This window comes from Ptychodera flava, chromosome 7 (genome assembly GCF_041260155.1).
Source record: "Ptychodera flava strain L36383 chromosome 7, AS_Pfla_20210202, whole genome shotgun sequence".
Classification (NCBI taxonomy): Eukaryota; Metazoa; Hemichordata; class Enteropneusta; family Ptychoderidae; genus Ptychodera; species Ptychodera flava.
The window spans coordinates 22,356,532-22,374,393 of record NC_091934.1 but is presented as its reverse complement, the minus strand read 5'-3'; the positions used below and the strand labels follow the sequence as shown (position 1 = coordinate 22,374,393).

Sequence of the window (17,862 nt, the reverse complement as noted above, 5' to 3'; positions counted from 1 at the left end):
TCTTCGTAAGAACAATGGGCACAGCGTTCTTCAACAGTGCCCTGATTTTTGAAAGTCAATGGTGAAAGTTTGATATGATTATTTTTTCTGTTGATTATGTCTGACCCTAGGTGCAGCAGCGTTGTCAGGGAGTGTAACACATACTATCTCTACATCAGTTATTGTGTTTGAATTGACAGGACAAATTGTACATATATTACCTGTTATGGTAGGTTTTATACATTTCAGTACTCTCTAGGTCCCAGCTGTAGACTGGTAATTTTCCTCTACTGTACATGTCATTATCTTTACTCTAATTAAACTCCACCTTTCTTTCAATTAGATATACATGTATTCATGTTTGCATGACTGTGTATGATAGAAGAGACGTATAGGAGATGTGTGTGCTCACTACCTATGTGTGCGGTGTGTCCTGATATTTTTATACTCTTGTGTGTATGTATTTATTATATGCCTTGAAAGTGAAATACTTAACATTGCTCAAACTTTCGATTCCCTTTCCAAATCAAGAATAAATTCTTTGGTCACCATGCAAAGTTTGGTACTAGAGAAACTAATTACACAACATTACCAATGCTTGAAATTCAACATTCTCAATATTTGAAATTCAAAATGACCACCATGATCCTTGTGTTTTGATTTTCAAACAATTACAGTGAAAATTTGTCTAACTCCAAGAGCTTTAAAAATATACTCTAACAAGTGGTAGATCAGAAAAAATGTTGAGAAAAGTCAGAATGAAAGTTGAGTCGGAATAAGTGATCCCAGGGACATTCTACTTGCTGTACTGATTTGTATGCAGTGTCGTTGCCGAGATTTCTGAACCCATGTTAATGGTTTTACATGTAGAACCTGGCAATTATAAGTATAATATGACAACAATGAAGTACCAGATACAGACAGGATTAACATGACTGAGAAAGCCTGTAACATTATCTGCATTTGTTGCAACCTTATACAAAAGCACAGATGTATGTTGTACTGCTTCTGTTAGTATGTACCTGTACATAACTATGTATTCACATGTATACATAAATATGTGTACGTGTTTGTAGACAGCTCTTTTAGGTATATTTTAATTGTGAGCATTTTGTTTTCAGCAATTCTAATAATGTTGTTAAGTATTAGCTGATGAAATAGACAACCAAACATGTTTGCTACTAAAAACTGTAAAAGAGAGTAATTTACAGTTTCATCGGAAAAAAAAAATCATGTACCAGTAACACGAATAACATACTATCCTGTTTACAGATTGCAGTACTAATTGCCAATGCCATAGCACATTTACTACAGCCATCTATTTATGATAGTATCATTCAAATCAAGAGATTACCATATTTACCAGATTTTGCAAACTTTTCAACAAAAAAGTAAGTCACAATTTCACTTATATAATATTTTTTGAAATAAAAAGCTCTCGGTACAGACACTTAAGAAAAGTGGGCCATATGGTAAAATGTCACTGTAAACTGTTATAGATGCTGTACCCAACATCATCACTCAACTAAATTTCCACATCAATCGTATGAAGCGTAACATAATAGTGTTCATTTATGCAAAGCACAATCATGTATTTTACGTATTTAAAATTGTGATAAAATTATGATTTATATATATTGCATGTTTATTTAACTGGATTGTGAACTGTCTAAATTTCCTGTAACTTTAATGCCTCCTGTATGCATGTTCCACCTGCTTCTCAAAAGTCCAGAAAAATTCTTCGATCTTGAATTTTAAAGCATGAAATTTAGCACAAGCACCTTGAAGAAGATCAAGATAATTTATTTTGAAAACCGATAAAATGTGGGTGTTTGTATTCAAAGGTAACAATGTATTAGATACATTTGGATTTATTTAATGTTTTGATTATTTCAGATCTTATAATGTATTTGTGGAAGACATTATGATAAAACACGTCAGATACCTGTCATTTGATTCAACTTATCAAGATTTGAAGATTTTATTAGACATGTCCAAACACTCAGCGTATCCAATAGTGGACAATAAAGGTGAGACTGTAATTTCATTGTGATTAAATGTATGAAATGTTATGGGGATGTCATGATGATGATGATAATGATGGTGACGACAATGTTGAAATAATTTCAATCTTTGTGATGATGATGATGATTTTAATGGTTACAGGGATGATGGTTGTGATGATGACAATGGGGAGGGATAAAATAATGATGAGCCAGAAGATAACAATGACAACAATGATTTTAAGATACTTTTGATCATTATTGCGATGATGATAATTGCGATGGTAAAGGGTTGATGATGATAATGATGTTATGATAATTCCTGTCATTTTTGTGAAGATGACAGTTATAACGGTAGTGGTGGGGATGATAATGATGATGATAATGATAATGAATATCATTATCATCATTATGATTATGCTAATGAACCATTTATCTTAACATTTTAATAATCATAGTAACTCACACATCACTAATGATTATGCAACTGTTATCAACAGAATTGACAATGAGTTACCAAGACCTCCATCAAGATCATCACACAGATTACACAGCATGGAATGACAATATTATTTGTATTTTACCCTCAGACTCAATGATTTTATTAGGATCTATGCAAAAGCATGTCTTAGAACAGCTTTTGGATAGTCACGTTGGCCGAGTGGCTCGGCTAGCGGCGTTTTCAGAAATGCAGCGTCAGAAGTCAGCGTCAGACAATAACCTTGCAGAGGGCAGAAGCAGACATGATGACAGTGAGGAGATCACAGTATTAGGTCTGCATCCTCAGGTAAGACCTGTTTCCTGAGTCCACTCTGAAAAATACCTTTTTAGCGAGCATGCTCTTTGGTGTGAAAATGGAAAGATACTTTCTGCATGAATCAAAACATCAGTAAAGTCAGAATGGATAAAAGCTTCATCAAACATAGATTTGGACCATCTGGTCAATGCATGCGATATAACATAAGCTAGAAAAGAGCATATACTGTACTTGCAAATAAAGTTTATGTAAATATTTCTGTAGAATCTTAAAAACATAGTACCTTGTTGTTTTCAACAACTTTTTGATCTCCATGTTCTCTTGAAAGTTGTGGAATTTTCTCCTTGCTAAAAGTCCATAAAAATCATGTGAACCTGATATTCACTCCTTGAAAGTTCTTTACAATCTATTTAGCTACCCCTGTTGTGATATAATGTGTGATTGTCTTGAAGTCCAAAATCACTGAGGACTAGAAAATGGCACCTCAGACCCCAAGTGTTCCTGGAAAAACCACTGGAAAACTTTGCCAAAGATCTTGGAGTTTTGATGATTGATAATCCACTCATGATTTTCAAAAATAACAAGGTGATCAGTCATGACATCATAAAAATGATACTTAAGATGATATATTGTAATGATAGATAGTGAAAATGATATCTGGAATATGGTATTTTGGACCTTAAAAACTGTCCTTGAAAATTGCTGATAAAGTTTTGGAAGATCCTTGAATTTAAAGTAACTTTGAGTGTATGTCTATAATTGCATCATAAAATTTAGAAAAGGAAATGAATGTTAACAGTGAGAAGATTAACCCTTTTCCTGCCAGACAGTAATAACTGTATCACTTCCCCATCAGCCAAGTCAGTAAAAAGCGGTATTGAGCCAAAACATGACGTATTTTCACCCACTTGGCTTGGTATGTTATAGCATCTTTTGTCCAAAAAAAATCAACTTTGCAGTATTATGTTTTCAACAGCCTTCAAATGTACAGTATTATGTTAAAATACATCTGAGGGAATACATTGTGTTTCATTAATTTTAACCATCTTGACCTGGTGGTGAAATATGGACTTGGCAGGAAAAGGGATAAGTGTCTTGTTTATTTTTGGTTTTCTTTCAGTCTAATGCATCAGTTACATCAACTAGCAGTATTAAGTCAATACTCAAGAAATCAAAACATTGTAAGTCAACTTTCATCAGATAACTTCATGTCACCCTATAAGGTGAACACACTGTAAAATAGAAAATTTTAACTGTTGCTCAAACTTTCTCCAAGGAAGCTTGAAACCATTCTCTTTCATCGTCTTCACAAGTATCATATCAGAAAAGTATTGTATAAAGTATTGCATGGCAAGCCATAGTCATTCGATCAATACAAAATTGCCAATGTGAATTTCATTGTACAAGTCAGATTGCATTTGAAGTTTACATTGATGAACAATTTGTAACCATTTCAAGTAGATGTCAAGAGTAGTGGGCTCTTTTAATAATTAAAAACACATTGAGGAAGACATTTTTGAACAATATGCATACATCCAGGCAGTGGGTAGTAATATATAGTGATAGCAGATTCCACAATTGATATGTTTTCCAGAAACCAAGTCTCCACAAAGTAATCCATAAAGTACTTTGTTCATCCACAAAATCATTCACAAACTACTGAGTTCATCCATGTTTTGTTTCTTGCAGTATTTACAGGTAGTGATTCAGGGGCTGAATCATCTGATGTGTCCCAGGTAAGCATTTCTATGTGGACAAAATACACCTTCCACTGCATGTGAAAGTTGTCCTTCCAAAAATTACTCAACACTGTCTCACAGAACCTTGAAGATGAAAACTTAAAATACTATGTAACGTATAATTACCTTCTGAATTTATCGCCAAATGTGTTGTTTTTCTTCATATAAGGTGCTTTAAAATTGTTTTGAATCTGAATAAAGCGTTCACATAGTTCGTACTGAATCACAGAAGGCAGCGATTGTTTCAGCGGGAGGAGAAAATGGTCGCTTTTGAAATACATCACTCACGGTGTCTGAGACAGTGGCAGAATACTATAGATTCCTATTGGTTGCTTTTCAGTCGTAATTTTAATAGTTGTGGGTGCAATATACAAGTAAACCAGACTCAAAAAAACTTTTGCTGTGGTGCAAATGTTTTTCGATCTAATTCTAACCTTTAATCCCTTTGACTCTGTTCACTGGTAAATTTCCAAATAATGACACAGGTTACAAGGGGTTAGAGGTCACAGAGTTCAAATCATATCTCTTAGCCACCATAGTTACTGTTTCACCATTCACAATTTTTACACCCGTAAGCACAATTCATATGCCTTTTCTATGTTACTGTATCAATGCTGTTATATTCCTTGACTACTAAAGTCAACCTACATGTATTACTCATTACAAATATTTTCTGGGCTGTCTCCTGCTTGTCTGTGTTTTGTATTTCCTTCCAAGTGCATTGAAGGGGCTTGTACCCTCTTATAGTATTTCAAGGACAGTTACTTTGTTCTGTACAAGTATGTTTTCTTGTTATTCTCTCTGAAGTATGTAGAAAAACAAAATATTAGCAGTGCAAGTACAACTCCTTGTGTGCAATATACAATGTTTTTGTTGACAGTTAATTTATAGCTTTGTCAATACCAGTGAATTTTGTGATGTCATCCCCAGATATTATTACTGATAATGTATCCAATTATCCAGCATTGTGGCCTCGATGTTTTCTACATCTACAAATTCCCTGGCATTGCCAAAACTATGAAATGATAACAATAATGGACCTAAGCAAACTTTGCAGCCCAAAATGTACTTGGCTTTTGTCCATTATGGGCTGGAAATGGGTCCATTATTGCTTAAATATCTCTAGTCCAGAGTAAAATTCACCTGTCAACAATAAGATTGGTCATAAAACACACGGAGAGTGTTTTGAAAAGTTAAACACCAAACATTTTAGCATGATTTGGGAAGTAGAACAAGAAACTACAGTGTCGTACAATAATTATGTTTCCTGAAAAGTTTATCATTTGTAACTGTGTCAACTTCTCAAAATCAAAATATCAAAAATGAAAAATTATGCAAGCCATGTATGATACAAGAAAACTTGCAATTATGGTCTTGGGGAAATACTGCAGAAAAGTCTGCAGTTTTCTTGGCTTACCATTTTTATTGTGTTCACTTCTTTTCATTTCATTTTGTTGATGTGTGCGAGTCTGCTGCTGTTATTGATGTCTATGATCAAACTTGATAGGAGTTATTTTGTTGGTGTGAAACGATATCTACGGACTTGCTAAAAAGTCTTTCATTGTCACACCAAAACAAGCATCTTAAAGCTGAATATTGCCATTTCAGGATTATCATTAAAATGTTTAAGTGAATTTCTCAATGAAAATGAGAAAGAACCTTTATCATCTTTGATAGAATTTGATAACAGCAGCAAATTCTGTGATTTACTGTTGCCATTGCTTGTTACAAAGATGACCATATTGTGTACTGACGATATGAAGTCTTCAATATACAAATATGCCCAACCTCGTTTCTCTACATTAAGTTCAGTTCTCATGTCATTTGTCATGTCAAATATTATTTTCAAGCCTCATCAGTTCCATTTTGTCACACAGAAATTGGCCTAGACACTAAATATTATGAAGATTCCGTCAAGGGACTTTCAGGGAATTGCACGTCAAAAATTGGAAATTAATTTTTCAAAAAAGCTGTTTTTTGTAATTCGCTGATGCAGACCCATCTGGTCATCTGTTATAATGAGCACACTGATATTCCCAACAAAGCTACGTTGCTGCTGTGTTTTTGTGTTTTTCCCCAGCCCTCCCCAATCTCCCCCTCACCCCCCAAAAAAACGAAAACCCAACAACATGCACATTACTAACCATGGGACATATTCATCCCTATACAAACCCAAGGAGTTGAGCAATGTGGAAAGGGGTTCTACACTCCATAAGAAATCTGTTCAGTGGGTAAGTTCCATCAGGCATGCACAACATCATTCACTGATCACTCACTGTTCACCTGATTAACATGCTTTGATCATGTGTTTTCTGTGTGTCTGGGAGTGTGTTTTGATTGGTCGGTTTATGTCTGGATTATGAGTGCAAACTGTGCTTAACAATTGTTCTCATCCACTTTTCTCGGTAATCGCATTTCTTTCTGTAATTGTAATAAAATGCATATCTGTTGTTGTGTGTCTGTGTGTCTGTCGGTGTGTTCATAATTTTTTTATATCTCTAAGACTTGTATTTTTCACTTTTTATAGGCTGCTACTGGTAAATATTTAAATGTGTATGTCAAACCTTGTTGACTAGTGTCTGCAAAATATAGAGAGCACACTTTGGATCACAAAACTGTAATTTTTAATAGCTATGAGTGAAGGTGTAAGTGAATGAAATTTTTCTGATATCTTTGGAAAATTTCACCTTTCTTTTCGAAACTCACAAAAAAATGGTGGTGCTGTGCGAAAATTTCTCTTTTGCATATATCAAACCAAAGTGTACCCTGCAATGATACTGCCATACTTGTCTATCTCCATCACCCCCCACCCCACCCCCACCCCTCTTTGGTGAACAAAATCTTCACTCAATAAGAAATATGCAAAATTTTGTAGGCACTTTTCAGCATAACGTAATAAGCTGTTTTTGACTTTGGCTGCTTTGAAACTGTGTGTTGATGCATGAGTGTTTTCTCTCCATCTTTTGCTTCTTTTTTTACCCCGCATCAATCAAACAGGTAGACAGAGGTAGCTTAGACATGACTCCGGAAGAGGTTAGTTCCGTAGTTCCATATCATATATATATTTCATATAAAACCATATTTTATGCATGATTATATTTTGCATGAATTGATATTACCATGGCATGTGTTGAATTTATTTCTCATTGCTTGGTGAAAGGTAAACCGGTACTTTTCAGATTTTGCAAACACTTGGTAATCTGTTCATCTCCAAATCTCTGTAAAGAGTTCTACAATCACCATCAATACAAGTGGGTTTGGGGCAAACCCATGGTTGTGAAAGGGTTCAGTGTGTACTGAAGTCTAGGAAAAGTCAGTTTAAAAAATGCTCCTCTGGCACCAAACTTTGCACAGTGGCCCCAGATTTGTATTCTTTATTGGTGGAGGGAATGGTTGAAAATTTCATTGAGGAAAGTTTGAGCAAAAGTTTATAGTCTTTTACCGTGTACTTCGAGGCATGCATAACCATAAAGGGACATTAGCCGTAAGGTTGAGGTGATATATCCATTACTTTTGTACATGTTCTTCATCTTCTCCCTGAAGTATGGTTTGAAAAATTAAGTATCCATCCTGCAAACACAATGACTTGTGTACAATATGCCATGATATTTCTAAGGTAATATGTGCCTCAAAAACGAAAGACTTCAACTTTTGCTCAAAACTTTCCTCAAACAGAAACAACATAGATTATACCACTGTTGTACCAGACATTGGCCATTGACTCAGCCATGTCTGTGTTACAGATGCAACGAAAATGGCGAAACGACTGTCGACAGTCTGTACTGTTTTGACTACTGTACAACGGGATAACTACATGTAGTTGTAATACAATAATTTTTAAAATAACTTTTTCATATTCCATTTGTTTTATAAAGAGACGACTTTAACCCTTTCACCCCCAGTTCCCTGTACACAGGTCCAACTTTACCATCGAAAACAATGGATTTGGGACAAACCATGGTGGTGAAAGGGTTAGGAAAACTGTATTCCTGTATTTCTGAACCCTTTCACCAACCATGGTTTGGCCCAATCCTATTGTTTTCTATGGTACAGTGGGACCTCTACACAGAGAAATAGGGATGAATGGTTAATGCTATCATCCCTCATTTCACAGTGTAGAGGTCTGACCATACCTTTGAAATCAATGAGTTTTAACCAAACGGCAGCACTACAGAGGGAGAATCTGTAGACTTCACAGCATGTTGTACTTTGCATGGAGGCAATGATGTATTACACTGACCTGTGTGGAGATACAATTATGCAGGGTAGTATGATAGAATATATGTGAGAGATATATATTTCAAGAATCAGCCCCTTCTTAGATTCAATTTTGTATATTGAGCAAACAATTTTATAAAACCCTTTGAGCGCCAAAGTCAATTTTTGTTGCCTTTATAAAATATCTCCTGGTCAATTTTTTTTGATTTTTGCTAAAATTTTGGTAAAAAAGTGTAGCCAATTAATATTTGATTAAAATTATCAAAAAAATTTCAGAAAAATCCATAAAATTTAGTAAAATTTGCACTAAAATTTTGGAGGGAATAATTACAGCACTCAAAGGATTAAAAAAAATGATCCATCTATATGTACTGGCAATGATTTCTTTGTTACGCTCCCATATATGCATATGTATATATGCAAATGGGAGGTATTCGTATAAGGTGGCAAAATGGCGTCTGTGTGTATGTATGTAAGTATGTATGTATGTCTGTTAGTCCGTCCACATCAAAAACTCCTAAACCGTAGCACCTACTGTCTTAGTATTTGGTGTACAGGTGCACCTAGGGGTGGAGATGTGAATTTGTTCAAATGAACATGTCAGTGCCAAAAATATGCAAATGAGGGGGAAAAAGGAAATATCCTGCAAATGGCTAAAACTCAGTAAGCATTGGTCAGATTTGGTTGAAACTTAGTATGCAGATTTCTTTAGGTATTCTAAATTATGTGTGCAAAAATTGGGATGAAATTTGCATGTTTGTATTTTTAGGGTATTTTTTCCGTTTTTAGTCAAAAAATCTTGTTCTCTGAAATCGCTCGTCTGATTGCCATGAAACTTAATATTCATGTTCCTCAGAATGACCTCAGTCATGCTTGTACAAATTGTATTGATATTGTCATATTTGTAATTTTGGGGCAATTTTCCCAATTTTTGATAAAAAAATTTTCAATCCAAAAACTACTGATTTGATTGCTTTGATATTTGGTATACAGGTATCTAAGATTAATCTCAATATAATGAATTGAAGGTATGTTGAAACTGGCAATTTGTTTTTATTTTTGGGGCAATTTTTGCCTTTTTTGGTCAAATATTTTTCTCCTAAAACTACTGATGTGGTAGCTTTTGATATCTAGTGTACAGGTTCCTAGGGTTTATGTTAGTTAGATATATTTAGAATTAGGATGAAATCTGCAATTTTGTATTTTGGGGGCAATTTTCTCATTTTTGGTCAAAAAATTTGTTTCTCAAAATTTACCAGTCTGATTGCTTTGATATTTAGTAAACTGGTTCTTAGGGTTTTTGTTAATAAGATATATTGTAATTTTTGGGGCAATTTTTCTCATTTTTGGTCAAAAAATTTGTTTCTCAAAATTTACCAGTCTGATTGCTTTGATATTTAGTAAACCGGTTCTTAGGGTTTTTGTTAATAAGATATATTGAAATTAAGTTGAAATCCGGAATTTTGAATTTTTGGGGCAACTTTGCGAAACTTCAGTTTTACTGGGATATCTTTCATTTGTATTTTTAAGATTTTTTTTGGTAATTTTATACCTACTGGAACTAAGAGTATATAATGTGGTGATTTAGTAAGCATTTGATATGGTAAACTGTATTTGGTGTTGAAATGCGGTAAAAAAATCCTGGCAGATTTTGAAAAAATTCCAAACAAATGCCAATAAAAAATTCAGCCAGAGAAGGTTTGACAAAAAGAAAAGGTGGGAGAGTGGGGAAAAAAGAATATACAATGGATTGGATAAAAAAGATAATGTACCTCATCGATCTTCCAGACACCATCCCTTATCAAATGGTCCACCCCGATGTATTTTTGTGCACAATTAACTTTCAGTGTATTTTAAGATGTCAAGTTAGGTAAGGATTTGAAAGGAATAGTCAAGTTCACCACAGTTAACTTTATCTCTTGTGTCATCATCCTTGTGTAATTGGTTAAGTTTGTAAGTTGTTCCAGATGTGGATGCACCAGCTGTTCTGGAAGAAAACAATGTTTACTTTTCCTGTAGGGTTTCTGAGTTGATGATTGTATGTTGAAATTTCTCCATGTATCTGGTGTATGGGCAAAGTGTAAACATTGGTTGCATGTTATGTATTTCAGTCTATGTCAAATATTGTAAATGAAAAATCAAGAACAGTTTACTGTGTGCTTGTAAAAGATAACATATTTGTCAATACATAAACTGCCTTGCAGATTGATTTTCTTAAAGATTATCACAGAAGTAGAAAAGGAAAAGAAACTAATCAAATTGCTGTAACATTCACTCTCAGTGCCTGTATAGGCCTATACTTAACTATTTTATCATTACATTCAGCTGTTTGTTATATCTTTATCACTCTCCATGGGCCAAGGCACACTTGGGGTCAATGTCATCACTCTGTGCCAGTCTGTGTATGTCAGTCTGTCTGTATATGTATGTCCGTGTTTCATACAATTGTTGACTTGTTTTGATAACTTTATGGGAGCGAACAGTGATGTTCACTATTTTTCATCCAGCTGGCCGAAAAAATACCTCTGTTTTACATCCTCCTCATAGCTGATCTACCGCTGTCAAAGCCATGCATTGGTGCAATAACCAGGGTATAAATTCATTATTAGGAGGGTCAGTTCTTGAGATAAGCTAGAGGCCCTGATATTACTAGAGTAGCGACATTCTGATGAAAGGATTTAATGTGGAAATATATCACTCAAAATACTACATGTTGACCCAATAACAGGTCTAGTAATGAACTACCTGCTGTTGATGTTAATATTCGGCTGATTTGGCTTGTCTTACTTGATTTCGGGCAACAGTCATGACACTTGCAAATAGCCGTGCGTTGCCTTTTTGTTTTTCGATCGTGATCATAATGCGATCTTCATGTGTAATTCCTTTCAAACTTTATCTAGAGGGGCAACATTACCCATTATAAAAAAAGTAAATTGTTGAGTGTTTCTAAAGAGACCAAGTTGTAATGTTTTGTGATATTCTGAAAATAACAACCAGCAAACGTCATGTTTTTGAACGATCTCAATTTACAATGAGAGACAATATGGCGGCTGTCATAGGATTGTGGGATAGCAACATTGATGTAACGGCCCGTTGAACAATGTCAGTGTCCGTTTTAAGGTATTAGGTGTGAATCATTTGTATGTTTATATCAAACCAGACCAGCGGATAGAGGAAATGTGGCATACTCAATTGAAAATGTATTCATTCATTATCATTGCATAGAATAGAGGGCCAAATCAAGTAACTCAGGCAAATTATTATGACTTCTTTGCAAAAGATATCGAACACTATCAAAACAGTCTGGTGTAATGATTGAAAAAATCAGGAAGTTGTAAAATGATAAACTTTGTGCCCATTATTGAACCCTGAATTGATTGACTATTTGCATTGTGGTAAATTTGTTGCTTGGTCGCTCTGTGAATTCACAAAAACTTGTCGGGACATGATATTGTTTGTATAAACTCATCTGTGGATTGAGGAACTACATCAATAAATTCACAATCATGCCAGTCTGACAAATGATTGATGCATCTTGACAATTATGTATTTACCCTTTTAACTGGCCACACTTAATATTACTCCTGTTTGCAGAGCCAAGACTGACATTTTAACAATTGGTTGAAAACAAATAGTGTAGAGTGAAAAGTACTTAAACCCCCTCTGCAGTTACAACATCAGAATGTCCTCCCTCTACCAATCAGAACCCCCTACTCCTCAAACCCATTATCCAAACCCCCCATCTATACTGTATTCAGGTCCAACATCCCCTTGAAAACTATTGACTTAGACTTAGTCTGGTGGTGAATGGGGCAATGTATTTTGTCGGAAGGGTGTATATATTCTCTCTTTCCGATTGAAACTCTAGTCTTTACTGCCTGATTCTTACATCATTTCTTGTCGACATTGACATTGATAGAGTATTAGTCCTTTGTTTTCACTATGACAGTTTTATCACATTACTGACAAGTTGTTTTGAGGTCCTGCTAATCAGCCCATATTACAGTGCACTTGGCATGATTTTTTTATCATGAACGATGTACGGAAAAACTCCAATCTGAACAACTTGTCTTTATTTCAGCAAGCGTCGTGGGAGAATGAGAAACTGCAAGAACTGATAAAATTTGACAATTGTCAGATAGATCCAGCTCCATTCCAGTTAGTTGAGAAAACTTCATTACACAAGGTGAGTGATGCAGCCATAGGCTGGTCAATTCAGATATTTGATACTTTAACCCTTTCATCACCATGGTTTGAACCAATCCCATTGTTTTCAATTGTAAAGTTGGACCTCTAGAGGGGCTTATAGGGGTGGAAGGGTTAAAGTTAGGTTTAAACCCTACCTTTGTATAATACGTACCAGTATATTGATCTTTCTTTAACCAGCCTGTGAATGTAATAAGATGATATTGTGAAATTTATTTTTATTGTAGTCACTTTTTAATGGAAAGTGCATAGAGATATTTTATCATGTAAAATGCTATTTAAGAAATAAAGATTAAGATTAAGCTGATGCAGAGTGTTTACATCAAATGACATTATAGACTTGCTGGAGTAAATCCAAGTTTTCCAACCACCAGCATTTTTATAAGCCTTAATTGCCATTTCATTGCTTCAATAGACTTGTTTGTAAGTACCGATGGTTTAGACTTATAGAAAATGTGATCTGGGCCTGGGTTCTGAGCAACTGAATTTTGCAGAAGGACTTGTAGCTTTACATTGATACTTTTCATGGGATCACGAATATTGAGTGACCAGCAGGTTTACATTTATACTGGTTATTGGACCTATAAATACTGAATAACCACTAGCTTTACATTTATACTGGTTATTGGACCCCTTAATACTGAACAAGTCATCGTTGATGACACAGTCCCCACTTGTTAATGGGTACTTTGATTACAGGTCCTCAGAGAGGATAGAGTCCTCTTCATTAGGTCTGTGATAAAAATACTTTTGAATAAATTCGCTTGATACATGTGTGAGTTGTAGTTCAGGACATGGAAAAATCGTAATAAAATGGCCACACGGTGGCCATATTGGATCGTATCACAAAACAAATAAATGTGCATATGTATGACATAGGTCAATGTCCTTGTAGCAAATTTGATTAAAATTGGTTAAGATATGCCTGAGTTATGGCTTGTACATGAAAAAATCATAACAAAATGGCCGCACAGCAGCCATATTGGATTGTATCACAAAACAAATTAACATGCATATGTATGACATTGGTCAATCTCCTTGTACCAACTTTGAATTCACTTGATACATGTCTGAGTTATGGTTCTGGACATGAAAAAATGTAATAAAATGGCCAGACGGCGGCCATATTGGATCGTATCACAAAACAAATCAATGTGCATGTGCATGTGCATGACATAGGTCAATATCCTTGTACCAAGTTTGAATAAAATCGGTTGAGTTATGCCTGAGTTATGGCTCTGTACATGAAAAAATCGTAACAAAATGGCCGCAGAGCGGCCATATTGGATCGTATCACAAAACAAATTGATGTGTATAGCTATGACATTGGTCAATGTCCTTGTACCAACTTTGAATAAAATCTGTTGAAACATGCCTGAGTAATGGCTCTGTACATGAAAAAATCGTAACAAAATGGCTGCATGGCGGCCATATTGGATCGTATCACAAAAAAAATTGACGTGCATATCTATGACATTGGTCAATGTCCTTGTACCAACTTTTAATAAAATCAGTTGAAACATGCCTGAGTTATGGCTCTGTACATGAAAAAATCTTAATAAAATGGCCGCCTGGCAGCCATATTGGATCGCATCACAAAACAAATCGACGTGCATCTGTATGACATATGAAGTAATCCTTGTACCAAGTTTGAATGAAATTGCTCCAGGCATCTCTGAGATATCTGCGTGAACGGACGGACGCACGCACGCACGCACGCACGCACGCACGCACGCACGCACGCACGGACATGACCAAACCTATAAGTCCCCCCGGACGGTGTCCGTGGGGACTAAAAACCACTAGGTTTACATTTATCCTTGTTATTGGACCACTAAATACTGAATGACATCTCCTATTGACTTCCGTCAGGAAGGTACAATGACACGCCTTTCTAAAAGTCATTTCTTCATCAAAAAGTTTGTCATGCATGTTTAGTGTTCATCTTGTCAACTTGGCCTTGATGTGTGCAATGCCTGATGTTTGTGTTGGCAACTGAATGTTAGTCCAGACCAGAATTCATTTGTCAACAAAATGATCGCATATGGTACACATTGTGCTGTGTGGACCAGGCTAAAACTTTGTATTTCAGCATAGAAAGAGAAGAAGAAAACAGAATTGTTATCCACAACAAATATCACCAATATCATCAAAAGATACAGATGTTGCTCTTGCAATATTTTATTGCAACAAAACATCGTTTTTCTTACACTTAGCAAATTTGTGAACGTTGCTTCAATCAAGCACTGCACCCGCCCTACTCACATAATTGTTCCTCTGTGTGGCCCTCCCAATAAATCACTACTTCTCACTTTCCGCCATAAAAAAACAAAAACTGAAAAACGTTTATAGAATACGCCTAAGTGATGAGGCAGTAAAATTTTATAGCCACAAAAATGTCTAGTATTCCATTTTCTTGACAAATCACATGCTCTAACTTGTTTCGTTTTTTTATTTCCATTCACAGGTTCACTCACTGTTTTCTTTGTTGGGTCTAAACCATGCATACGTGACCACACTGGGAAGACTGGTCGGTGTTGTCGCCCTCAAAGAGGTATTTTACTCAAATTTATATCATACAAAGGCATTATACAGAAACTTTGTCAGCCCAGTAGAACAATATCTGTATTGTTTTGGGTAGGGTCGGACAGGCTGTCACAGAGAAATCTAATCATCGACCCTGCCACAGCTCAGGGATTGATGGGTCATTTAGGGGTCATACCACTCTGACCTCTCACCTCTCGAGTCACCTAAATGTTCCAGTTATCAACCTGTCATCTCACATGGCAGATAAAGCGGTGTACCAAAACATTACAACTTCCACAATCCTCTACAGTCATAATTATCCCATTGTTTTATGAGAATAAATTTGCGTAGATACAGCACAGGACCTTACCATCAGGAAATCTTTGTAGGCAATCATCAGATATCTCTCAGATACCACATTATAGGAGAACCTCACTCACCAAAAAGTATCTGAGAGTATCAGAGATTATCAAGGATCCATCTTGGCCCCTGTTGTCAGAGAGCCTCTCAGATACCACATTATGAGAGAATCTCACCTACTGAAAGTATCTGAGAGTATCAGAGATTATCAAGGATCCATCTTGGACCTGTTGTCAGAGAGCCTCTCAGATACCACACTATCAGAGAATCTCACCTACCAGAAATTATCTGAGAGTATCAGAGATTATCAAGGATCCATCTTGGACCCTGTTGTCAGAGAGCCTCTCAGATACCACATTATCAGAGAATCTCACCTACCAGAAAGTATCTGAGAGTATCAGAGATTATCAAGGATCCATCTTGGACCCTGTCGTCAGAGAGCCTCTCAGATACCACATTATGAGCGAATCTCACCTACCAGAAATTATCTGAGAGTATCAGAGATTATCAAGGATCCATCTTAGACCCTGTTGTTAGAGACCCCTCAGATACCATGCACTATGAGAAATGATATCCTCTTGAATATATCACAGAATCTTTTCAGCATGGTAACACAACAGAACCAAGACAGTATATATTTAAATGTTGTCATCATTTCACATCTGATGGGTTTTTATGTGTGTTCCCAATACATGTGACATTGTGATTTGTTGTACATTGAAGCACTTTATATCATTCCATCAGACAAACTTGACTTGATCTCCACTGTATATTGAGTGAACTCTATATTCCAGGTTTACCATTTATATCATGTCCCAAAGCCGTTGGATTTGTTACCCATTAGCTTAGATTTGAATTGGATTCTCGTTGTGTGAAAGTTTTCCAACAAAAATAAGATTGAAAGGTAGACAGTAGAAGGATTAAAATCATAGCAGATTATAGGCATGATACTCTCATAGATATTCATATTTTTTACGAGAATGGAAAAAATGATTACCTCCACTTTCTTTTTCATTTCTATATTCTGTCAAGTGAGGGCACTGCAGCTATTACCTGTACATGGATAAAATTGTGTCTTGGCAGCCGTTACCTGAAACATATTTCCTGTCAATATGTGAGGAATAACCATGGATTCAGTAATGCCCCAAAGCAAGTGCAAACATCCTACTTCAGCACTGTCACTGGCAATATGGCAGTGTTTGATTGTATCCTGTGTTCACTGATATGGTCAGAAGGGCCACTCATTTGGAAGGAAAGGCTAAAATTTTGACCAGTTCACTGCAGGAGAACAGACGCTGCAAAAGGCCTGTAACTCACGTTACCTAGCATGGCTGGAAATTTCCTGTAATATTTTTGAATTTTTGGGAGGAATTTTTGAATTCCTAGAGTGCTGTGATAGTAGTTTCGATATGTGGGATACCTTTTGTACTGAAAGATGAACATTGCTGTTTTCTGAAACCAATCTTGTGAAATTTTGAACAGAAGACATGGAAAAAGTATTGCCAGGTTTTGAAGAGAGGCTACTCTCTATCCAACGGGCAGATCAAAATATATTGCCAGTTACAATTTTTTCCAATTTTGTATGAAGTATAAATTCATTACTGCACCTAATGCTTGATTTCATAATTAAATTTATTTATTTATGCAAAGGTTTATAATGAGCATTGTTTCAGTATGCAAATGAACTTACAATGAGTCACTATCAATGTAGAATATAATATTCACTGGCAGGGTTCCTCCATCACCTGAAACTGTGCAATTATCTACCAGTACGTTATTGTGAATTACTGTGTACATTAATTGAGAGACCAGTCAATGGATTCATTGCCTGATTTATAGAATGATAATCACAGTAGTGATTGTGAAGTATTGTACTCTGAACTCTTTGTGAGATGATCAGATAAGATAGAGCTTTGTTTGTCCAAAGAGAGGCTACTCTATTTGTCCAATGGGCAGATCAAGCAAATAATGATCTATTTGCTTGTGAATTTACTCACAGTCATTCCTGTGATTTAATACATTGATTTATCTTCTACTGTACAGTCGGTACTAGGCTGCCTTTAGGGAGTTTTTG

General features: G+C 35.7%; 1 protein-coding gene across 3 annotated transcripts in view; it reads left to right on the top strand.

Moving 5' to 3' along the window:
- LOC139137036 (chloride channel protein 2-like) overlaps positions 1–17,862 on the top strand; it is a 69,888-nt gene that overhangs the window by 45,244 nt on the left and 6,782 nt on the right. Inside the window, exons 13-22 of one of the 3 annotated variants that reach the window (XM_070704972.1) lie at positions 111–208; positions 1,252–1,370; positions 1,876–2,009; positions 2,573–2,769; positions 3,860–3,920; positions 4,429–4,475; positions 6,656–6,709; positions 7,476–7,511; positions 12,778–12,882; positions 15,370–15,456. In XM_070704972.1, the coding sequence (XP_070561073.1) occupies positions 111–208; positions 1,252–1,370; positions 1,876–2,009; positions 2,573–2,769; positions 3,860–3,920; positions 4,429–4,475; positions 6,656–6,709; positions 7,476–7,511; positions 12,778–12,882; positions 15,370–15,456 (938 nt within the window). The remainder of the gene's footprint in view (positions 1–110; positions 209–1,251; positions 1,371–1,875; positions 2,010–2,572; positions 2,770–3,859; positions 3,921–4,428; positions 4,476–6,655; positions 6,710–7,475; positions 7,512–12,777; positions 12,883–15,369; positions 15,457–17,862) is intronic. The other 2 variants (XM_070704973.1, XM_070704974.1) reach the window with 2 other exon arrangements.